At 39.2% G+C, this 26,215-nt stretch overlaps 1 protein-coding gene across 9 annotated transcripts in view; it reads right to left on the reverse strand.

Annotated features, from left to right (window-relative positions):
• The window catches only part of map7d3 (MAP7 domain containing 3), a 274,252-nt gene that overhangs the window by 110,420 nt on the left and 137,617 nt on the right, over positions 1–26,215 (reverse strand). For all 9 annotated transcript variants that reach the window (XM_059976665.1, XM_059976667.1, XM_059976669.1 and 6 more), the window contains one exon: positions 24,028–24,138. In XM_059976665.1, the coding sequence (XP_059832648.1) occupies positions 24,028–24,138 (111 nt within the window). The remainder of the gene's footprint in view (positions 1–24,027; positions 24,139–26,215) is intronic.

Here is a 26,215-nt window from a genome sequence, read left to right on the forward strand (position 1 = left end):
CAATCTCTCTAAAACACGAGAAACCCAGCGATTCCCCAAAAAGACTGAAGCCTGCAGACTTCTGAGTGACTTTTATATTTCCAACGGACAATATATATTCCCCTAGACAACAGTCGAGATTATTTCTTAATGATTATTGCTATACCCGCGCTTTAGATTGAGTTTTGCCGATGTATATGTTCTGAATGTTTGTATCCATAAGCTTTCTTAACTACCCTATCTACCTGTGAGGCAACTTTCAGGGATCTGTGGACGTGTACCCCCAGATCCCTCTGCTCTATCCACACTACCAAGTATCCTGCCATTTACTTTATACTCTGCCTTGGAGTTTGTCCTTCCAAAGTGTACCACCTCACACTTCTCTGGGTTGAACTCCATCTGCCACTTCTCAGCCCACTTCTGCATCCTATCAATGTCTCTCTGCAATCTTCGACAATCCTCTACGCTATCTACAACACCACCAACTTTTGTGTCATCTGCAAACTTGCCAACCCACCTTCTACCCTCACATCCAGGTTGTTAATAAAAATCACAAAAAGTAGAGGTCCCAGAACAGATCCTTGTGGGACACCACTCGTCACAACCCTCCAATCTGAAAGTACTCCCTCCACCACGACCCTCTGCCTTCTGACTTTCTGAATAAGCCTACCGTGTGGAACCTTGTCAAATGCCTTAACAAAATCTATGTAGATCACATCCACTGCACTACCCTCATCTATATGAGGGTATAGATGAGGGTATAGATATGAGGGTATTCAACTAGGAAGGGGAGGAGGGAAGAGAAGAGAGTGGTAGTGATAGGGGATTCTATGGTCAGGGGGGCGGATAGGAGATTTTGTGGGGAAGATCGGGAGTCTCGGATGGTATGATGCCTCCCTGGTGCCGGGGTCCGGGACATCTCAGAACGGGTGCAGGTTATTCTCCAGAGGGAGGGCAAGAACCCAGATGTTGTGGTCCATGTAGGGACCAACGACGTGGGTAGGATGAGTGAAGGGGTCCTGCGTAGTGAGTTCAGGGAGTTAGGTGCAAAGCTGAAGGGCAGGACCTCCAGGGTAACAATCTCAGGAGTGCTACCTGTGCCACGTGCGAGTGAGGCAAGGAACAGAAGGATTATACAGATTAATACGTGGTTGAGAGGATGGTGCAGGAGGGAGGGCTTCAGATTTTTAGATAATTGGGCTTTGTTCCAGGGAAGGTGGGATCTGTTCTAACTGGACGGTTTACACCTGAACTGGAGCGGTACTAACATTCTTGCAGGAAAGTTTGCTAGTGCTTCTCGGGGGGGGGGGGGGGTTTAAACTAAATTTGCAGGGGGCAGGGATCCAGAATGTGAGAGAAGATAGCAAGATGAAGAATAAAGGACAGGTGGGGACTACACGGTTCCGGAATATTAAGTGTGTAGTAGAGAAAGGTGAGGTGCAACAAGTGATAAGGAGGACACATGTACAGACGGATGGTCTGACGGAACATGGGAGTTAAATGTGCTGAAAGAATAAGTAAATTTAGAAAGGACGACAAAATTCAAGGGGTGTATAGCCCAATGGGAGTTCGGGGAGCTGGGTTAAGTACAATAGGCAGTGATTTAAACAGAGAGAGGAGAAATGGGCTAAAAATTCTATATCTGAATGCACGAAGTGTCAGAAATAAGGCGGATGAGCTTGAAGCTCAGGTGCAAATGGGTAACTATGATGTTGTTGGGATAACGGAGACATGGCTGCAGGGAGATCAGACCTGGGAAATGAATGTACAAGGGTATATGTGCTATCGTAGGGACAGAAATGTGGGCAGAGGGGGTGAGGTGGCCCTGTTGGTGAGGAATGAGATTCAGTCCTTTGCAAGGGGGGGACATAGGATCAGGAGAAGTAGTGTCTGTGTGGATAGAACTGAGGAACAGTAAGGGCAAAAAGACCCTAATGGGTGTTGTCCACAGGCCACAAAACAATAGCATGGATATTGGGTACAAGTTGAACAGGGTGTTAACATTGGCATGTGGCAAAGGTAATGTCGCAGTAGTTATGGGGGATTTCAACATGCAGGTGAACTGGGAGAATCAGGTTAGTGCTGGACCCCAGGATAGGGAGTTTGTAGAGTGCCTACGGGATGCATTCTTGGAACAGCTTGTACGAGAGCCAACCAGGGACAAGGCTATTCTGGATTTACTGTTGTGTAATGAACAGGATTTGATAAGCGATCTTGAAGTAAAGGAGCCATTAGGAGGTAGTGACCATAATATGATAAATTTTTACCTGCAATTTGAGAAGGATAAGGGCAGATCGGAGATGTCAGTGCTGCAGTTGAACAGGGGAAACTATGCAGCCATGAGGGAGGAGCTGGCCAAAGTTAACTGGACGGATATCCTAGCAGAAAAGACAGTGGAACAGCAATAGCAGGTATTCTTGGGAATAATGTACAAGGTGCAAAATCAGTTCATCCCCCGGAGAAGGAAGGATTCAAAGAGGGGAAACGGGCCACAGTGGTTGACAAAGGAAGTCAGAGATTGCATAGCATTAAAAAAAAGGAAGTATGACAGAGCTAAGGTGAGTGGGAGGACAGATGATTGGGAAGTTTTTAAGGAACAATAGAACTTAACTAAAAAGGCAATACGGGGAGAAAAAATGAGGTACGAATGCAAGCTAGCCAGGAATATAAAGAAGGATAGCAAAAGCTTCTTGAGGTATGTGAAGGGAAAGAAGATAGTTAAGAACAATATTGGGCCCTTGAAGAATGAATTGGGTGAAACTGTTATGGGAAACAGAAATGTCAGAAGAATTTAATAAGTACTTTAGATCTGTCTTCATTAGGGAAGACACAAGCAATCTCCCAGATGTATGGATGGGCCAAGAACATAGGGTAACAGAGGAAATGAAACAGATTGACATTAGGAAGGAAACGGTGATGAGTAGACTGATGGGACCGAAGGCTGACAAATCCCCAGGTCCAGATGGTCTGCATCCTAGGGTACTAAAGGAGGTGGCCCCGGAAATTGCTGATACATTGGTAATCATTTTCCAGTGTTCCTAAGATTCAGGATCAGTTCCTGAGGATTGGAGAATAGCTAATGTTATCCCACTTTCTCAGAAAGGAGGGAGGGAGGGAGAAAACAGAGAACTATCGTCCTGTCAGCCTAACATCAGTAGTGGGGAAGATGCTAGAGTCCATTATCAAAGATGAAATAGTGGCATATCTAGATAGCAGTGATAGGATTGGGCCAAGCCAGCATGGATTTACCAAGGGCAAATCATGCTTGACTAATCTATTGGAGTTTTTCGAGGATGTAACCAGGAAGTTAGACAAGGGAGATCCAGTGGATGTAGTGTACCTCGATTTTCAGAAGGCATTTGATAAGGTCCCACATAGGAGATTGGTGGGTAAAATCAGAGCTCATGGTGTTGGGGGTGGGGGGAAGATACTGACATGGATAGAAAACTGGTTGGCAGATAGAAAGCAAAGGATAACGGTGAATGGGTGTTTCTCGGAATGGCAGGTGGTGACTAGTGGGGTGCCACAGGGCTCAGTATTGGGACCACAGCTGTTTACGATTTACATCGACGATTTAGATGAAGGCATTGAGAACAACATCAGCATGTTTGCTGATGATACTAAGCTGGGTGGCAGTGTGACATGTGATGAAGATGTTAGGAGAATTCAGGGTGACTTGGATAGGCTGAGTGAGTGGGCAGATACTTGGCAGATGACTTTTAATGTGAATAAGTGTGAGGTTATCCACTTTGGGAGTAAGAACAGGAAGGCAGATTATTATCTGAATGGTGAAGAGTTAGGTAAGGGAGAAATACAAAGAGATCTAGGGGTCCTTGTTCATCAGTCACTGAAGGTGAATGAGCAAATGCAGTAGGCAGTGAAGAAGGCTAATGGAATGTTGGCCTTTATTACAAAGGGAATTAAGTACAGGAGCAAGGAAATCCTTTTACATTTGTACAGGGCCCTGGTGAGACCACACCTGGAGTATTGTGTACAGTTTTGGTCTCCAGGGTTAAGGAAGGACATCCTGGCTGTAGAGGAAGTGCAGCATAGATTCACGAGGTTAATTCCTGGGATGTCCGGACTGTCTTACGCAGAGAGGTTAGAGAGACTGGGCTTGTACACACTGGAATTAAGGAGATTGAGAGGGGTTCTGATTGCAACATTTAAGATTATTAAGGGATTGGACAAGATGGAGGCAGGAAATATGTTCTAGATGCTGGGAGAGTCCAGTACCAGAGGGCTTGGTTTGAGAATAAGGGGTCGGTCATTTAGGACAGAGGTAAGGAAAAACTTCTTCTCCCAGAGAGTTGTGGGTGTCTGGAATGCACTGCCTTGGAAGGCAGTGGAGGCCAATTCTCTGGATGCTTTCAAGAAGGAGCTGGATAGGTATCTTATGGATGGGGGAATCAAGGGATATGGGGACAAGGCTGGAACAGGGTATCGATAGTAGATGATCAACCATGATCTCAGAATGGCGGTACAGGTTCGAAGGGTCGAATGGTCTACTTCTTCACCTAATGTCTATTGTCTATATGCCTGGTCACCTCCTCAAAGAACTCTATCAGGCTTGTTAGACACGATCTGCCCTTCACAAAGCCATGCTGACTGTCCCTGATCAGACCATGATTCTCTAAATGCCCACAGATCCTATCTCTAAGAAACTTTTCCAACAGCTTTCCCACCACAGACGTAAGGCTCATTGGTCTATAATTACCTGGACTATCCCTACTACCTTTTTCGAACAAGGGGACAACATTCGCCTCCCTCCAATCCTCCGGTATCATTCCAGTGGGCAATGAGGACATAAAGATCCTAGCCCGAGGTTCAGCGATCTCTTCCCTTGCCTCGTGGAGCAGCCTGGGGAATATTCCGTCAGGCCCCGGGGACTTATCTGTCCTAATGTATTTTAACAACTCAAACATCTCCTCTCCCTTAATATCAACATGCTCCAGAACATCAACCTCACTCATATTGTCCTCACCGTCATCAAGTTCCCTCTCAGTGGTGAATACCGAAGAGAAGTATTCATTGAGGATCTCGCTCACTTCCACAGCCTCCAGGTACATCTTCCCACTTTTATCTCTAATTGGTCCTACCTTCACTCCTGTCATCCTTTTGTTCTTCACAAAACTGAAGAATGCCTTGGGGTTTTCCTTTACTCTACTCGCCAGGGCCTTCTCATACCCCCTTCTTGCTCTTCTCAACCCCTTCTTAAGCTCCTTTCTTGCTACCCTATATTCCTCAATAGACCCATTTGATCCTTGCTTCCTAAATCTCATGTATGCTGCCTTCTTCCACCTGACTAGATTTTCCACCCCACTTGTCACCCTACCATTCTTTATCTTCCTCACAGGGACAAATTCATCCCTAACATCGTGCAAGGGATCCTTAAACATTGACCACATGTCCATAGTACATTTCCGTACAAAAATATCATCCCAATTCACACCCACAAGTTCTAGCCTTATAATTTGCCCTTCCCCAATTAAAAATTTTCCTGTCCTCTCTGATTCTATCCTTTTCCATGATAATGCTAAAGGTCGGGGGAGGTGATCACTGCCCCCCAGATGCTCACCAACTGACAGATCTGTGACCTGACCCGGTTCATTGCCTAATACTAGATCTAGTACGGCATTCCCCCTAGTCGACCTGTCGACATACTGTGACAGGAATCCATCCTGGACACACTTAACAAACTCTGCCCCATCTAAACCCTTGGAACTAATCAACTGCCAATCAATATTAGGAAAGTTAAAGTCACCCATGATAACAACATAAGAGATAGGAGCAGGAGTAGGCCAATCGGCCCCTCAAGCCTGCTCCGCCATTCAACAAGATCATGGCTGATCCAATCTTAACTCTAGTTTTCACTGAATCCCACAAGGCAACAGTGCCAACCAACAGGGCACCATTTTATTTTATTATTCATCCTGCCCAAACCCATGTGATCACCCGGGGGGGGGAAACGATTTGCCAATTGAAGAGAAAAAAATCTGGAAAATTCCTCTCCGACCCATCCAGGCTATCGAAAGCTGGCCCAGGAGATCACATGGCTGATCTAAACCTAGCCTCATGTCCACTTACCTGCTCGCTCACCGTATCCCCTAATGCCATTTTTATCCAGGAAACTGTCTATCTCCGTTTTGAATTTATTGAGTGTAGTAGCTTCCACAGCTCTCTGGGGCAGTAAATTCCACAGCCCCACTACCCTCTGAGTGAAGAAGTTTCTCATCTCAGTCCTGGAACAGCATCCCCTTATTTTAAAGATTATGCCCCCTAGACTTAGTTTCACCTGTCATTGGGAACATTCTCCCCGCATCCACCCGATCAAGCCCCTTCACAATCTTATATGTTTCAATAAGATCGCCTCTCATTCTTCAGAACTCCAATGAGTAGAGTCCCAATCTACTCAACCTCTCATCATACATCAACCCACCCATCCCCGGAATTAACCTAGTGAACCTTCTCTGCACTGCCTCGAGAGCCAGTATGTCCTTTCTTAAATATGGACACCAGAACTGCATGCAGTACTCCAGGTGTGGTCTCACCAATACCCGGTACAACTGCAGTAAGACCTCCCTGTTCTTATACTCCATCCCCCTAACAATAAAAGCCAGCATTCCATTGGCCTTCTTGGCCACCTGCTGCACTTGCATACTAACTTTTTGTGTTTCCTGCACCAGGACCCCCAGATCCCTTTGCACAGAAGCACTATCCAATTTCTCTCCATTTAGATAATAACTTGCTCTATTATTTTTCCTGCCAAAGTGCAAGACCTCACACTTGTCAGTATTATATTTCATCTGCCAAATGTCTGCCCAATCACTCAGCTTATCTATGTCCCCTTGCAGGGTTTCAATGTCCTCCGCACTCATTACACTCCCTCCCATCTTTGTGTCATCAGCAAACTTCGATACGTTGCACTTAGTCCCTTTCTCCAAATCATTAATATAGATTGTAAAGAGTTGGGGTCCCAACACCGACCCCTGCGGAACACCACTAGTCACCATCTGCCAGTCTGAAAATAAACCATTTATTCCAACTCTCTGTTTTCTGTTAGAAAGCCAATCCTCCACCCATGCCAGAATATTATCCCCAATCCCATGATTTTTTACTTTAAGTAATAACCTTTGGAGTGGCACCTCGTCAAATGCCTTTTGGAAGTCCAAATACACCACATCCACTGGTTCCCCTTTATATACCCTATATGTTATGTCCTCAAAGAACTCCAACAAATTTGTCAAACATGACTTCCCTTTTGTAAATGGTGACTTTGTCCTATTAAGCTATGTTTATCCAAATGCCCTGTTACTGTTTCCTTAATTATCGATTCCAACATTTTGCCAACCACAGTTGTTAGGCTAACTGGCCTATAATTCCCAGTCTTCTGTCTATTGCCCTTTTTAAATAAAGGAGTTACATTAGCATTTTTCCAATCTGCCGGGACCATTGCCGAGTCCAGCGAGTTTTGAAAAATTGTCACTAATGCATCCACAATCCCGACCGCCACTTCCCTTAAGACCCTAGGATGCAAGCCATCCGGTCCAGGGGATTTATCCACCTTCAGTCCCATTAATTTATCAAGTACCATTTCCTTGGTGATATGAATCGTAGTTAGCTTCTCTCCCCCTAGAGCCCCCTGTTTATCCAGTGTTGGGATATTTTGAGTGTCCTCTACTGTAAAAACTGATACAAAATATTTGTTCAGCGCTTCCGCCATCTCCATGTCCCCTACCATTAATTTCCCAGTCTCATCTTCTAGGGGACCAACATTTACTTTAGCCACCCTTTTTCTTTTTATGTAACTATAAAAACTCTTATTATCTGCTTTTATGTTTCTCGCCAATTTACTTTCATAATCTATCTTCCCCTTCTTAATCAATCTTTTAGTTATTTGCTGCTGACCTTTAAAAGCTTCTCGATTTTCAATCTTCCCACTAGGTTTAGCTACCTTATATAACTTTCTTTTTAGTTGTATACTCTGCTTTATTTCTTTACTTAGCCACGGATAACTATTTTTTCTTTTACACCCTTTTTTCTTCAGTGGAATATATTTTTCTTGATAGTTGTAAAATAACTCCTTAAATATACACCACTGATCAAGTACCGATCTACCCTTTAATCAATTATAAATAACAACCCTGTTATTTTTGCACCTTTCCAAAATCTGTCTCCCAATCTGCTCCTTGGTATCTCAAATATTTATCTCTTTTCAACCATTCTTGAGGTATATACCCAAAATATATGGTCTTACCCTCTAAGGGTATTTCACATTTAAAGATGTCTTGCAGGGCATTGTGTATCCCACTCCAATAGTCTTTGACAACGGCGCATTCCCAGAAAATATGATAATACTTTGCATTTTGATTTCCACAAATTCTCCAGCAAACAGGGAGGTTGCTATCATAATGGGATTTCTGAGAGGGTGTAATAAAATATCTTGTCAAGTTTTTCCATCTGAACTCCCTCCATTTCTGTGAACTGGAACACTTCCATTGATACCTCCAAATTATTGTCCATTCGTCCTCAGATATAATTATCCCTCCTTCCTTCTCCCATTTTGTTTTAATGTATGGAAGTCGAATGTGTTTTAAGATTTGAAAAACTCTTATATACGCTTGAAATAATTCTACTACCGTTATCTGAATTATATGCTTTTCTAAATAGCTCTATCAAACATGTACTTGCCTTGCTTACATTTTTAACCGTCCTAATAACATATTGTCGTATCTGTAAATATTGATAAAAGTCTTGTTTTTCTACGAAGTGTTACTCTTCAAGCATTTCAAAACCGAAGTGTTCCTTCTTTCATTATATTGCAAAGAACTGTTATTCCTTTAGCTGTCCAGTCCTTAAATCTAGCATCCAGTTTATATGGCATAAAATCCGAGTCATATGCACATCATTTAAGAATTGCAATATCTCCCTCTAGCTTATATTCTTTTATAATAGTTTTTCATATTTTAAGAGTCCATTTCACCCATAGATTGTCAATAGTATTTATGTACTATAGGTTGTTATCAGCCAAAATTGCCTGTACGGGGATGGGAAATATCCCCTCCTCAATGTTTTCCACTGAGCGTCATATGATGGGTTGCACCAACACATCACAGCTCTCAACTGTGCTGCAAAATAATAATCTCTAAGAGAAGGTAGGCCTCATCCCCCTACCTCCCCCCCCCCTTTTCCTTGGCTAATTGCAAAGCCTTGAGATGAACTTTGGGCCTTTTACATTGCCAAATATATCTTGATAACACTTTATTCCATTCATTGAATTGACTTTGATTAATCTCTATTGGGAGGGTCTGAAAGAGGTATAATAATCTGGGCAGTATATTTATTTTAATAGATTCAATCCTTGAACCAAAACTAAAAAAAAAAAGGAATTTGTTTCCATCTTGTTATAGCTTCCTTAATTTTTTTTATATATAGGCTGATAATTGCATTCTGATAATTTTGCCAAATCTTTTGGCATAATTATGCCCATATATTTGAAAGACTCTGTTTGCCATTCCCAAGGATATCTACTTTCAATTTCTCTCAGTGGGCTATAGTTATATGAAAGTAATGGGGTTTTATCTATGTCGACTTTGTATCCTGATAATTGACCATATTGTTCAAAGGATTGCATTAATTTAGGTAAAGAGTATGCTAGTTGCCCTAGATAGATCAAAATGTCATTCGCATTACAAGCCAATTTATGCTCTGTCCCTTTAATAGAAATTCCCCTGATATCTTCATTTTGTCTGATGTATTGAGCTAATGGTTCCAGATATAATGCAAAGAGTAGCGGTGACCATGCACAACCCTGTCTCGTGCCCCTTTCAAGGGTAAAACTATTTGATAAATATCCATTGATTTTAATCCTAGCAGTAGGGTTGTCATATAGTGCCTGTATAGTTCTAATAATTGTGTCATGGAAACCAAATCTACGTAAAACTCTGTAAAGAGAATTGGTTTTTTTTTCTTTTTTTGAGACATTGTGTTACTTACTTCGTCGTACTCTTGTATTTTGGATAATAATAATAATAAAAGAAAGAAAATTCCAATTAAACGAATCAACTGCCTTTTCAATGTCCATGCTTATCACTATTGCTTCGATTTTTTGGGGTTTTTTTTGTATAATGTGGTGTTCTTCGTATCTCGTCTTGTGTTAGGCGTTGTTGTATAAAACCTGTCTGATCGTTATGTATCAGTATGGGTAGAAACCCTTCTGATCGTTTGGCCATGATGGAGGTAAATAATCTACAATGTACATTAAGAATGGATATTGGTCTAAATGACCCACATTCCATTTTATCCTTGCCTTCTTTTGGTATAGCTGAGATTATCGCTTCCTTCCAGCAGGGTGGCATTTGTGCCTTTTTTAGAGCCCAGTTCAACATGGGGAGTAAGACAGGAATAAACTCATTTTTAAATTCTTTGTACCACTCTGCCGTATATCCATCTGATCCTGGTGACTTGCTTAATTTAAGCCTACTAATTGCAGCTTTTAATTCAACATCAGTTACGTCAGCAGTCATCGTTCTATTTTGTTCTTCGCTTAAAGTGGGTAACTCTAGAGAATTCAGGAAGGTGTCAATTTGGATTATGCTTCCCCCGGAACTTTGGAATATAGAGTTTTGTAAAACACTTCAAAAGCTTCTTGAATTTCACTTAGCTTATTCTTTTTATCATTTTTGTTCTTGGATTCCTAATTCTATGAATTGTATTTTCTATCTTTTTTTTCCAGTTTCCATGCCAGTATTTTCATAGACTTAGATCCACTTTCGCAGTGCTCTGTTTCAGAAACATTAAATGTTTCCTGATTTCTTACGTAGCCAAACTATTAATTTCATTCTTAATTTTTAAAAAGTTCCTCTAATGCATCCTGTTCCAAATTCAATTTATGTTTTTTTCTAGTTCCTTAAGGTCTCCCAGTCTTTTCCTCTTTCTGCTTTCCGCAGGGATCACTCCCTGCGCGACTTCCTTGTCCACTCGTCCCCCATCCCTTCCCACTGATCTTCCTCCTGGCACTTATCTTTGTAAGCGGAACAAGTGCTACATCTGCCCTTACACTTCTTCCCTCACCACCATTCAGGGCCACAGACAGTCCTTCCAGGTGAGGCGACACTTCACCTGTGAGTCGGCTGGTGTGGTATACTGCGTCTGGTGCTCCCAGTGTGGCCTTTTATATATTGAAGAGACCCGACGCAGACTGGGAGACCGTTTCGCTGAACACCTATGCTCAGTCCGCCAGAGAAAGCAGAATCTCCCAGTGGCCACACATTTTAATTCCACGTCCCATTCCCATTCCAATATGTCTATCCATGGCCTCCTCTACTGTCAAGATGAATCCATACTCAGGTTGGAGGAACAGCACCTTATATACCGGCTGGGTAGCCTCCAACCTGATGGCATGAACACTGACTTCTCTAACTTCTGTTAATGCCCCTGCTCCCCTGCTTACCCCATCCCTGACATATTTAGTTGTTTGTTTTTTTTTTCTCACTCTCTCTGCCCATCACCCTGCCTGTTCTCCATCTCCCTTTGGTGCTCCCCCCCCACCTTTCTTTCTCCCAAGGCCTCCCGTCCCATGATGCTTTCCCTTCTCCAGCTCTGTATCACTTTCACCAATCACCTTTCCAGCTCTTAGCTTCATCTCACCCCTTCCGGTCTTCTCCTATCATTTCACATTTCCCCCTCCCCCCACTACTTTCAAATCTCTTAGTATCTCTCCTTTCAGTTAGTCCTGATGAAGGGTCTTGGCCCGAATTGTCGACAGTGCTTCTCCCTATAGATGTTGCCTGGTCTGCTGTGTTCCACCAGCATTTTGTGTGTGTTGTTTGAATTTCCAGCATCTGCAGATTTCCTCGTGATTGAGTACTTGAATTTAGTTTCCAAATAGCATTCTTTGGCTGTAGGTCAAAATCAACAGATGAATATGTAGGTGCATGGTCACTTAGAGCTATTGTTCCAATTCCACAGGTGTTTATTTTGTCTTTGCCTTTTCCAAATGTTATGAAATAGACTATTCTTGTATATACAGAATGGAGGCAGAATAATGAGTGTAATCCCTTCTGTCGGGGAAAAGGTCCCTCCATATATCAATTAAACCAACTTCCTCAAAAAGTATATTAACTTTCTTATGTAAGGATTTTGTTTCATAAGTTTTTCTATTGGAAGAGTCCAAGTTTGGTTGTAATTGTAAATTTGAATCTCCACCACATATCAGGAGACCTTCTGTTTCTGTTACCATAATATTAGTAATTTTCTGAATGAAACCAATATCACTTTCTGGGGGTGCATATATATTCAATAGAGTATCTGAATTTCCGTCTATATTCCCCCTTACCAGAATAAATCTGCCCTCATCTCCCATTTCGAATACTTTTTCAAAATTTAGCTTGTTTGAGATAAGAATAGCAACTCCTCCCCTATGCCTGATTTTTTTGAAGAGAAAAACAAATTAGTGAAGCCCAATCTCTTTAGTTTTCCATGCTCATCATCACTTAAATGAGGTTCCTGTAAATATACTACATGGGCTTGTTCTTTTGCCATTTTGTATAGAATTCTACTACATTTGATTGGATTTAACAGTCCATTGACAGTAAAAGAAATGAATTTTATTTTGTACTTAGCCATGTGTATTTATCTGTCAATATACCATTGAAATTAGCAGAATAAAGCTTAATCCATCTACTCCCTGAACAATTAAGAACCAAAGAACACAAATAATAATAATAAAAACGGCACCAAAGGTGTGATTCCAAGGCTGAGGTCTCTAGTAGATGACCCTGGGTTGAGCTAGAGGAAGCGTCTAGCTGTGAGGGGGGGGTAGCCCTTCCTACTTGTGAGTTGCGGGTCCCCATTGCGGTACCCATAAAAGTAAACAAATCTATATCCATTACACAGAAAAGATTTCCCTGTGTATTGCTCCCATATATATATATTCTCATTTAGGTGGGGTAAAAGGAGTGAATGAATGAATAAAATAGAATAATTGAGTAACATAAAATCCATATTATAATAAGTATTTCTTGAGATGGGTATATCACTGTCTATTTTTGCTTTTGTTTAGTTTGTCAACATTTTTAATGTTAGCCAAACCTTATGGCTCTTCTGGAGGGAGTGAGGGCTATCTTCGGAAAACTCACAGTCTCTTCCTGATATATTTCTCTCGCCCTCCTCCCATCCCCTGCTTTCTCGATTCTCTCACTATTTCCCAAGCAGAGCGGGATAACTACTCAGCCAGGCATTCTCTTGGTTTGATCCCACTGACAGGCAACTTTCTGGCCTTCATGTCTGTAGTCTGATACAGTTAGATTCCATTGTCATAAAACACCTGCAGTTTAGTAGGGTACGGAGTTTGAAATCTAATCTTAACCTTGCTTTAATATTCGTCTTACTTCAGAGTATTTACATCTCTGCAGAGCCACCGGGGGGATAATCTTGATCGAAATATATTAATTTTCTGTCCAAAAACACCCTCTTCTTATCCCAGACCCTTTGTAGAATCTCCGCCTTGGTATTGTATTGAAGGAGTCTAATTACTATTGAGCGTGGCTTATCTTCTCTGTCTCTGGTAGGCCGCGGGGCAAGCGCATGATGCACCCTCTCAATCTCAAGCTCCAAAGTCGAGGGAAGCTCCAGTGCATCCCTCAGCAATTTTCATAGAAACTCCATCATAGACAAACCCTTCCTTTGGGAACACTGTATATCCTGATATTTTTCTGCTGTGATCTTTACTCTAGGTCAATCAATTTACTTTCTTGTTGATTTAACATTTTATTCATCTTACTTAGTATCTGTTCCACGTTTTGCACGTGATCTTCTACCTTCTATATTCGTGTCTCTGCCGCCTCTATTTTTTGATTGACGTTGGCGAGCTCAGACTTGATATCATTTAGCTGCTGTTTTATATCTACTTGGAATTCCCGTATCTCTTCCAGAATTTTGATCATATTTGCCGCTTCGCCTGAACAAGGCCCAGCGTCAGCCTCGCCACCATGCATTTGGGTAGGAGAGCCACTGACTGCACGCCTCTCGCCCATAGGCTCCGCAGTGATGCTTTTTTTATCTCCATTCTTTTTCCCCATTCTTGCCCCCTTTAACAATTCAGATATTTTCGAAAGATCTTATACTTGATGGATTAACAGGGCAAAATATGCATTTTTCCGGAGGAGCTATTGACTTAAGCTGCCATTCTGGATGATTACATCACCAGAACCTCCCACCTCCCCCCCCCCCCCCATCTGCCACTTCTAAAGTGATAGTAACTGGGAAATGGGAAATTAATGTGGGAAAATGTTAAATTTCCATTTAGCATGAAAATAAATAAAATAGCATGTTACTTAATTGGTGAGAGTCCTCAGTGCTATAAGATGCAGACAGATCTAAATAGGGGGGGTGGAGTTTCAAGATGGCGACGTAAGCATCTGCCTTTTAGGCGCTCTTTATTTTTTCAACTATAATCACCCTTTAATTAGATCTTTTCGAACTTAATCATATGAGTTGCTACCTTTGATTGACCCTTTTTTCCTAAAATAATATTTGATCTAATCTTGTCAAACCTAAAATGGCTACAAGTAAGAAATCGGCTAAGGATCCTGTATCCATTGACGCAATTTCTGGTCTTTTGGACATTAAACTGGATGCTAAACTTGCGGGTCTGGAAGGCAGACTAGAAGGTAAATTGGACAGTAAACTGTCAAGTTTGGAAAAGAGGATTACTACGAAAATATCCGATCTTGAAGGAGTTGTTAAATCGCTTGAAATTAAGTTTCAGTCGCAGGCGTTAGAGGTTCAGCAGCATGGAAATAAGATCACGACTCTTGAACAATCAATTTGTGAAAAAGCACGTACAATTGAAGTGTTGGAGAAGAAGATAGAGTCGACTGCTAAAACTTTAGATCAGTATAAGTTTAAAATTACTGATCTTGAAAATCGCTCTCGCAGACAGAATTTGCGCATCATCGGAATTCCCGAAAAAGTTGAGTCCGGTGATTTAACTGAATTTTTCTCTAAATTACTGTGGGAAATTTTCGGTGGTGAAGGTTTGAAAAATGAACCTGTTATCGACCGCGCTCATAGAGTTGCGAGGTTTTCGTCTGTGTCTGATAAACCACGAGCGGTGATTGTTCGCCTTCATTATCCTCGCGAGAAAGAGCTTCTAATTCGATTAGCTCGTAAAAAAGGTATGATCTCCTACAAAAACTACTCATTTCGAATTGTTGAGGATTATTCGTATGAAGTAATGAAAGCCAGGATCGCTTTTAAACCAGTGATGGCAGAGATTCATTCGATTGGATTTAAACAAGCTTTAATGTATCCAGCGAAGCTTAGAATTGTGCTGCACGACAACAGTCTACGATTTTTTAACACTCCGGAAGAAGCGAAGAAATTTGTTGAAGAATATCGATCCTCTAGTGCAACTTGAACTATGAGTTACATTGAAGATTTTTTTTTGGAGAGAGGATGCCATTTCATTTTAAGTTTTAACCCTGGAAGTTGGGTTATAACTTTTTATTTTGAACTATGGGTCTGGGTTTTTTTTTACTACTATTATCATTGCTTATAGATGCTGTTTTAATTTTTATAATATCCTTTTTTATACACGTTTGTATTTTGTAATAATGAATTATTTTTTCAAAATGTCGTTTCTTCTTCCCATAAGTCTTTACTTTTTATAAGCGTTTATTTGCTTGCCTGTATTTAGAAATGGAACAAAGGTTTTGAATTCTTTTTTTTAGTCTTTTTTTTATATATGTTGTAGTGTCTATTAAATCTTTTTTTTTAAAAAAAATTCTATTTTGATAACTTTTTTTTTACTAAATTTTCTTATTAGATTGCTGAATTTATATTCATATTTTGTAATATGGCTTTCTCAAAATGTCGTTTCTTCTTCCCATAAGTCTTGGCTTGTGAAACGTCATCTTTGTATCTGAATATGGAATTTCTTTTTTAAAGGTGTATTACATTTTTAAACTTTAAGGTTCATTTTTTTTTATTAATGATTTTTCTGGTTTTACTATTTTAGTTTTTTTTTGACTTGACTGATGTATGTGTGTATGTGTATGTGTATATATATATATATATATATATATATATATATATATATATATATATGTATGTATATATATATATATATATTTTTTTTTTGCAACTCTATATTTTAATTAGGGTGTTATATAGTTTTTTCTTAAAAAAAATTTTCTTATGGAGCTGCCATCTTGAAATGGGGGTAATATTAGTATTAGTTTATGCGCCTGCCGCTTGGCTTTCTTTCAATGGGTGGGGGGAGGGGGGAGGGATCTTTTTTCACGCTTTTGCTTTTTATTTTTTTGCTTTTAGTTTATGGGCTGACTTTAAATTATTAATATTGTTGAGGTGTCAGGATCTCCGGTTGCTCCTGAATCAATTTTCCTTCTTCCTAAATTGTGGGTTATGTGTCTTTTTAACCTTTTATGATACACACAATTAATATTGGTATGATGGATAAATCTATTAACTTTATCTCGTGGAATACTAATGGTTTAAATCATCCGATTAAACGTAAAAAAATATTTAAAGTATTCCATAGATTGAACACTAATATTATTTTTGCACAGGAGACCCATATTAGGAGGGAGGATAATCAACGTTTTTTAGGTTCTGGAAAGAACAACAATTTCATTCAAATTGTACCGCTAAAATTAGGGGTGTGTCTATTTTTATAGACCCCTCAATTTCGTTTACACATTATGAAATTATTTCTGATCCACAGGGTAGATTTTTGTTGATAACTGGTTCACTCTTTAATCGGAAAGTTGTTTTAGTTAATATTTATGCTCCAAACTTTGATTGTCCTGAATTTTTTAAACGTTTATTTACTTCTCTTCCTAATTTGAATGAATATATGTTGATAATGGGTGGAGACTTTAATTGTTGTTTGAATCCTTCGATGGATAGATCTAAACCTATTCGAACTCTTCCGAATAGATCAGCTTTACTTATTAATTCTTTTATGGTTGATTCTGGAATTACTGAAATATGGCGGTTTTTGAACCCTAAAGATAAAGAATTTTCTTTTTTTTCACATGTATATCATAGTTATTCTAGAATTGATTATTTCCTTATTGGTCATCGTTTATTAACAGATGTTATTGATTGTAAATACGATTCTATTGCTATTTCGGATCATGCGCCTTTGAAGTTATCTATCAAGATTCCGGACTTTTCTATCAATACTAGATCTTGGAGACTTAATGCTACTTTGCTTCAAGATCCAGAATTTATTACCTTCATAAAACAACAAATTGACTTATTTTTTTCAACAAACTATAATGAAGAGATTGATAAAGGAATACTTTGGGATTCTTTCAAGGCTTTTATTCGTGGACAAATTATTTCATATTCTGCTGGTAAAAGAAAACAAAGATATTCAGATATAGCTTTATTGGTGGATAAAATTAAAGAAATTGATAAGATTTATTCCGTTACTCCTACCAAAGAACTTTATAAGAAGAGAGTTGAGCTTCAAATGGAACATAGTTTATTATTATCTTCTTCAATTGAGAATCAATTAATTAAGACTAGGGCTCAATTTTATATTCATAGTGATCGAACCGGTAAATTGTTAGCTAATCAATTAAAAGCTATTTCGACTAAGCGACAAATTATTAAAATTCGTAAACAAGACGGTAATTTAACTACTGATTATAAAGAAATCAATAACACTTTTCAAGATTTTTATAAATTTTTATATCAATCAGAATTTGACGGTGACCGGTTTACGATGGATAATTTTTTTAATAACTTGAATATTCCTAAACTGATAGATGAAGATTGTAGCTTGCTTGATGCTCCTATTTCTATGGATGAAATAAGAGAGGCTATCTCATTAATGAATTCAGGGAAAGCTCCTGGTCCTGATGGTTTTATTGTAGAATTTTTTAAAACTTTTTCTTTATTGCTTTCTCCTTGGTTATGTGAAATCTTTAATGATGCGTTTGTTAAGAAGAAACTACCTCAATCGTTTTATGAAGCTACTATCTCTCTAATTCTTAAAAAAGATAAAGATCCTACTTTATGTGCATCTTATCGCCCTATATCATTATTAAATGTAGACTCTAAGATTCTTACAAAAATTTTAGCCATTAGATTAGAAAAGGTATTACCACAGATTATTTCAGAAGATCAAACTGGTTTTATTAGGAATCGGTATTCCTTTTTTAATATTAGAAAATTGATTAACATAATTTATACTTCATCACCTACAACCCCAGAATGTGTTATCTCATTAGATGCTGAAAAAGCCTTTGATAGAGTTGAATGGACATATTTATTTAATGCATTGAGAAACTTTAATTTTAGTCCTAATTTTATATCATGGATTAAATTAATATATTATAAACCTGTTGCTTCTGTTCTTACAAATAATTATAGATCCTCTTTTTTTCAATTATCTCGTGGTACGAGACAAGGTTGTCCTTTAAGTCCTTTATTATTTAATATTGCATTAGAACCTTTAGCTATTGCTATTCGTGAGTCTCCTAATATTTTTGGTATTATCCGTAATGAGAAGTTATACAAATTATCGCTTTATGCTGATGATTTGTTGTTATATATTTCTAATCCTAGTAGGTCTATTCCTGCTATTTTATCCTTGTTGGCTCAATTTGGTAGCTTTTCTGGTTATAAGCTAAACTTAGATAAGAGTGAGTTATTCCCTTTAAACGCGCAAACCTTATTGAGTGATAGGATGCCATTTAAAGTTGTTACTGATAACTTTATTTATTTAGGTATAAAAATCACTAAGAAATATAAAGATTTATTTGGACTGAATTTTTTACCTATGCTTTATCAAATTCAACAACTTACTACAAGATGGTCTCCCTTATTTTTATCATTAGTTGGTCGGATTAATGCCATTAAAATGATGATTTTACCGAAATTTTTATATTTATTCCAAGCTTTACCAATTTTTATTCCTAAATCTTTTTTTGATAATATTGATTCAAAAATTTCCTCATTTGTGTGGCAAAATAAAAATCCTAGGTTAAGCAAAAGGCAATTACAAAAGTCTAAAAAAGATGGTGGTCTAGCTTTACCTAACTTTAGATTTTATTATTGGGCGAATAATATTCGTAACCTAATGTACTGGAAACTAGATTTGGATTCACCTGTGTGCCCACAGTGGGTAAATTTGGAATGTAGTGAGGTTAAGGGATATTCTATATTTTCCGTTCTTGGTTCTTTTCTTCCTATTGATTTAGCCAAATTCAATAAACAGATATCTAACCCTGTTGTTAAACATACACTACGAATTTGGTTTCAATTTCGCAAATTCTTTAATCTGAAAAACTTTGTTCTGGACAGCCCTATTTTATGTAATTTTTTTTTCAAACCTTCACTGACAGATCAAGCTTTTAGTATATGGAAAAGGAAAGGTATAAAATGTTTTCGTGATCTTTTTTTTGAAGGTACTTTGATGTCTTTTGATCAACTTTCCAACAAATTTGAATTACCTAAATCTAATTTTTTTAGATACTTACAAATTAGAAATTTCTTACATAAAATTCTTCCATCTTTTCCTAATTCAACTCCATCGGATTTTTCAGATTTGATTTTTACTTTTAATCCTTGTCAGAAGGGATTAGTAGCTTTTATTTATAACATGATTATGAAGATACAGCCAGAAATATCGGATAGAATTAGACAAGAATGGGAAAAAGAACTTCGATGTAATATATCAACAGATAAATGGGAAAAAATTTTACAAATGGTTAATTCCTCTTCTATTTGTGCTAAACATGCTTTAATACAATTTAAAATTGTACATAGAGCTTATATGTCTAAAGATAAGCTTGCCCGATTTTACTCGCATATCAATCCTCAATGTGACAGATGTCACTTAGAAGTGGCTTCATTGACTCACATGTTTTGGACATGTCCCACTTTACATAACTATTGGAAGGACATTTTTGATGTCATTTCCTCAGTATGGAATATCGATTTACAACCCCATTTTATTACTGCAATTTTCGGTATACCAAATGAAGATGGCAATCAGCTTTCCCCTTCAATCAGACGAATGATTGCCTTTGTAACATTAATTGCCAGAAGGTCTATATTACAAAACTGGAAAGAAGTAAATCCTCCTACTACATTTCAGTGGTTCTCCCAAACTATTTCTTATCTGAGTTTGGAAAAAATTAGAAGCACTATCTTTGATTCTTCAATTAAATTTGAAGAAACCTTTCATATGTCATTCGACACTTTCATATGAATTAATTTGGCCTATTTCAGATCCTTTTCTCTACTTATCCTTGTTCAGGTATGGAGTTCCGGAGTTCTTTTCTTGACACCTTCATATATTTATAAAGTGCTATTATTGCCCATGTTAGTTTAGTTTAGTATTTTTTTCAATATATATTTTTTCTCATATATAATTTCAATTTTTTTTTTCTTTTTTGATGATTATTTTTGTTTTTTTTCATATATATTTATATAGACTTGATTGATTTATGTACCTTTTGTTGATTGATGTTTAATAGGATATTATTATCCTATTACTAATGTAATCTCAAGTTTATTGAATTTGTAATCTATTCATTATTATGTGTTGTTTTTTTTATATATGAAATTTAATAAAAAGATTGAAAAAGAAAAAGATCTAAATAGGATGTAGGCATAGTTAATGATCAGGAAGACTAACGTTGACACCAAAATTGATGCATGGTTAACAGTGAAGATTGACCAAGGTGACATCAGGATTTAAATCAACTGGGGAAGTGGACCAAGGAATGGCTGATGCAATTTAACTCTGGCAAGTACAAAGTGATGCGTTTTGGGAAATTAAACAAGACCAGCACACACAGTAAATGGCAGGGCCCTGTGGAATGTTACTGAACCTGAAAGTAGGGACACATGCAGAGAGTGAAGATGAAGTTCCATGAATCTGCTCTTAATCTGCCAAGGTATTGGGTGTAGGATTTAGCTAGAGTCCGCAGCAGGGTTACAAATCTTTGGTTAGACTGTACTGAGTATTGTATCATTCAGATTGTCACACTATAGGACTAAATTAGAGAAAGATTTACTAGGAATGTTGCTGGACAAGTGAAGACAATTTTCCAAAGGCGGCTGAGGGATGACTTTGGAAGTTTATAAAACTAAATGAGGCATAATATAAATAATAATTATCTAATTTCTCCATTGTAGAGAAGTCTAAAATTAGAAGGCATAATTTGAAGGTGGTAAAAAGAGTTAAAGGGGACTTTAGGGGCAAGTATTTTTCATGCAGAGGGTGGTGGGTATATGGAACCAACTGTCAGAGGTGCACACAATTTGGGCAGGTACATGGATAAGGAAGATTTGAAGGGATATGGGCCAACTGCACGCATATAAGATTAGTGCAGTTGGGCATTTTGGTCAGCATGGGCCAGTTGGGCCAAACAGCCTATTTCCATGCTGTTTAATACCACAAATCTAACTCAGGCCATTGTGTATTGCTAGGGGTTGAATATAAAATTAGAGGCTACCTTTCAGACACACACGTAGATGAATACAATTTCCTAGTTAAGGAAAAGTGCTAATGTTTTGGAAATCGTTGAGAGATGGTTCACTATAGTAATAGAAACATACAAAACCTACAGCACAATACAGGCCCTTCAGCCCACAAAGTTGTGCCAAACATGTCCCTATCTTAGAAATTACTAGGCTTACTTGTATTCCTCTATTTTTCTAAGCTCCGTGTACCTATCCAAAAGTCTCTTAAAAGACCCTATTGTATCCGACACCACCACCGTTGCCGGCAGCCCATTCCACGCGCTCACCACTCTCTGCATAAAAAACTTACCCCTGACATCTCCTCTGTACTTACTCCCAAGCACTTTAAACCTGTGTTCTCTTGTGGCAACCATTTCAGCCCTGGGAAAAGCCTCTGACTATCCACACGGTCAATGCCTCTCATCATCTTGTACATCGTTATCAGGTCACCTCTCATCCTCTGTCGCTCCAAGGAGAAAAGGCCAAGTTCACTCAACCTGATTTCATAAGGCATGCTCCCCAATCCAGGCAACATCCTTGTAAATCTTCTCTGCACCCTTTCTATGGTTTCCACATCCTTCCTGTAGTGAGGCAACCAGAACTGAGCACATTATTGGTTTTTCCAGATTTGGGCACATTGTCTTTAGAAGCTGAACAGGCTCCAGTTGTTATTGCTGCATTCCACTGCTCGTTAATGAGCGAAAGATAAACTGTTTGACACTTAAGCCTGAAAGACCTTGGCAGGATGGACAAGGAGAACATACTTCCTCCTATAGAAGAAATCGAAAGCAGGAAGGGACATTGTTTATGAATGAGGGATTGCCTGTTGGTAAGAGAGATATGACACAAATATATTTTCTCTCAAACAATTGTCTTTGGAACTCTTTTTCTCAAAGGGAAAGCTCTGGGATATCTAGTGGAGAACCGTGATAGAGTGGTCTATCTAGACTAGGATGGATGGGAGAAAATGTGTTTTAAAAGGGCAGGATGAACTAGATGGCGTGAAAGAGCACTGATGGGGAGCACAAACACCAGCAAGACATTTAATCTGAATGCCCATTTCACATGGAACAAGTTGCCAGCGTAAGTGGTGGATGTGGGTTTGACTTCAACAGTTTAGAGAAATTTGGATAGGTACACAGGTAGGAGGGGTATGGAGGGCTATCGTCTGGGAACAGGTCGATGGGACAGGCTGATTAATGGTATGGCACAGACGCAGTGGTAAAGGGCAGGTTCTGTGCTGTGGCGTTCTATGCTGTTTATTGGATGTCCATGTAGGTGATTGATGAGCAGATCCGAAAGGGCAAATGCACAGACTTGATGGGCTGAATAACCTAATTCTGTTTCTATGTCTTATGGCTTGCTGTACAAAACCAGCAACTTTATTTCCCTGAATCGTAACAATGATAATAGCTGTGAAAAGCATGGGAACACTATGAAAGGGATACATAAAGTTCAAGTCTCTCTCTGATTTTCAGTGTGAATCTTTGAATAATAGGGATGATGCAACTGGCATTAGCTTTCTGCAAACCCACTTTAAAATCCCAAACCTGAACACTATACCTAATCCACATTCCTACATCTAATCAATGCAGTGAGCCCCAATTTTTGATTTTTATTTTCTGAGGTACACAGGTGTGACTGGAGTAATAACAGTTAGCCAAATAAAAATTATATTCTAAAATAACCAAGAGGGAGTTTTAAACAGAAGGGAAATTTTGATTGAATTAGTTTGAACACAGTAAGGAGAAAGTAACAGCTTTACAAAGCAAGTTCCCAACCCAAGGTGACTAGACGAAAGTTAGCACAGTGGATAATCAGATGTTCTAACGTACTTTTGAAGTCATTTGGGAAATTATTCTCCAGATGGGAGGATCTGTAAATCTGAAAGATTCCAGAGAAGGGAGAGCTGTATAGTGCAGCAAGGACACAGATATTTGAACCATTTTCCTGAAATCAGCACTACTGCACTGATCATTGCCCAAATGCAGAGCACATTTAGCAATACTTAGAGAATTAATCTCAATTGAATTCTACTGGCCATGTTGTGTGATTCATGTGCTCTGGGTAACAGCAGTGTGAAATATTCTGTCACAGCAGTCAGTATTTTCAGAAAATGGTTAAACAGTATATTGGAACTGATTCGTACCCTAAGATAAAGGTAGTAGGTCCATCATTAGTGACTTGCACATTTAGTATCATTTAGGGAAACAAGTTAAAGTTCTTTGTCTTATAAGACATCTGGGAAGCTTGCAATCAGTGCCCATCTTCTCAAATAGAGAAAGCCTCATTCATTGGTGAGCTGAGGAGCCCAATGCAAGTCTTTAATGCTGGCCCACTCTACCCATGCAATCACTTAGGCCCAACTTTGAGAGGTTACAGTTTACCGTTACTCATCGGTGGAAACCAGTGTAAAAGGCATACACTCCAAATTCATCACGTCCATCTGTTGAAAATCAACACAATGCTTTAAAGGACAGATGACACAATTGGTGCATCAGCTGATCAGCACTTCCTACTCTAGAATCGTGCACTCACCTTTGTCAGGAGAGTTGAGCAGAGCTGTGGAGGATGAAGATAAGCGCTTAGTCATTACTGATCCTCCTTGTTTTGTAGGATTTGCTCTGGAAGGAGAGCGTTTATCTGCAGCTACAGGGAATAACAAAGAGTATAACTAAAATCAGATTAGCTTCTGGAAAGGATTTTAAGAGCATGCACACACATTACAGATGTATCTTATCCTGAAAGCACACTCTCAAAGAAGCTCATAACACAGATTTCCTCAATGACAAAGTTAATTGTCCTTTGCAGGGGATTATCTTTAAGCTTTAGAAACAAAGATGCCGGAGTCATCTGAATGGTAATATGCCTTGCTCCATTATGGCAGATCTGACACAATAACAACTCTGGAAATGCCCAGTCAGGCAGCTGCACAGTGCAGCACGATACAGTCAACATTTCATCACAAGTAGAAAAATACAGTGTTTATGTTGTGAATAGAGAGGGTTGGAGACACAGGAAAGTTGATAACAGGTTGGAGACCTGGACAACCTGTGCACTCACCCTACCAAAGACACTCCCTTTGTCTTCTCCACCCAAATTAATTGTCTTCTCCCACAGCATTTTAAAACACACATTTTCATTTTTCCAGTCTGATTGGCCAGTGATTTGAAATTAACAACTTCTCTGTTCAGAGATGCTGCTTGACCTGCTGGGCAGTTCCAGCACTTCACATTTATTTCAAATAACCCCCTGGGTCGTCTCAGGCTCGCTCAGCTCATTCTCGTCTAGGGGAAGCAGCCTTCGGCCCCGCCAAACTGGGTAATCAGCTGATGTGGATGCTGTGTGATGTCCCCGCCTCGCTCAAAAACAGACAGTACACCATAAGCGATTAAATGAGTACAATTTACAAGTGTGAGGTTCTACATTTTGGCAGGAATAATCCAAATAGAACATACAGAGTAAATGGTAGGGCATTGAGGAATGCAGAGGAACAGAGAGATCTAGGAATAACTGTGCATAGTTCCCTGAAAGTGGAGTCTCATGTAGATAGGGTGGTGAAGAGGGCTTTTGGAACACTGGCCTTTATAAATCAAAGCATTGAGTACAGAAGTTGGGATGTAACGCTAAAGTTGTACAGGGCATTGGTAAGGCCAAATTTGGAATATTGTGTGCAGTTCTGGTCACCGAATTATAGGAAAGATATCAATAAATTAGAGAGAGTGCAGAGACGATTTACTAGGATGTTACCTGGGTTTCAGCAATTAAGTTACAGAGAAAGGTTGAACAAGTTAGGTCTCTATTCATTGGAGCGTAGAAGGTTGAGGGGGGATTTGATCGAGGTATTTAAAATTTTGAGAGGGATAGATAGAGTTGACGTGAACAGGCTGTTTCCATTGAGAGTAGGGGAGATTCAAACTAGAGGACATGATTTGAGAGTTAGGGGGCAGAAGTTTAAGGGAAACACGAGGGGGTATTTCTTTACTCTGGCAGTTGAGGAAGTGCAGCGTAGATTCACTAGGTTGATTCCTGGGATGGCAGGGCTGTCTTACGCAGAGAGATTGGAGAGATTGGGCTTGTACACGCTGGAATTGAGGAGATTGAGAGGGGATCTGATTGAAACGTTTAAGATAATTAAAGGATTTGATAGGATTGAGGCAGGAAATATGTTCCAGATGTTGGGAGAGTCCAGTACCAGAGGGCATGGATTGAGAATAAGAGGTCAGTTATTTAAAACAGAGTTGAGGAAGAGCTTCTTCTCCCAGAGAGTTGTGCAGGTGTGGAATGCACTACCTCGGAAGACGGTGGAGGCCAATTCTCTGGATGCTTTCAAGAAGGAGCTAGATAGATATCTGATGGATAGGGGAATCAAGGGATATGGGGACAAGGCAGGGACTGGGTATTGATAGTGAATGATCAGCCATGATCTCAGAATGGCGGTGCAGACTCGAGGGGCCGAATGGTCTACTTCTGCACCTATTGTCTATTTACTCAAAGAGTGATAGCTGTGTGGAATGAGCTTCCTGTAGAAGTAGTAGAGGCCAGTTCAGTTGTGTCATTTAAGGTAAAATTGGATAGGTATATGGACAGGAAAGGAGTGGAGGGTTATAGGCTGAGTGCGGGTAGGTGGGACTAGGTGAGATTAAGGGTTCGGCACGGACTAGGAGGGCCAAGATGGCCTGTTTCCGTGCTGTGATTGTTATATGGTTATATGTTTAATTTATAA

The sequence above is a fragment of the Hypanus sabinus genome, chromosome 8, assembly GCF_030144855.1.
Source record: "Hypanus sabinus isolate sHypSab1 chromosome 8, sHypSab1.hap1, whole genome shotgun sequence".
Lineage (NCBI taxonomy): Eukaryota > Metazoa > Chordata > Chondrichthyes > Myliobatiformes > Dasyatidae > Hypanus > Hypanus sabinus.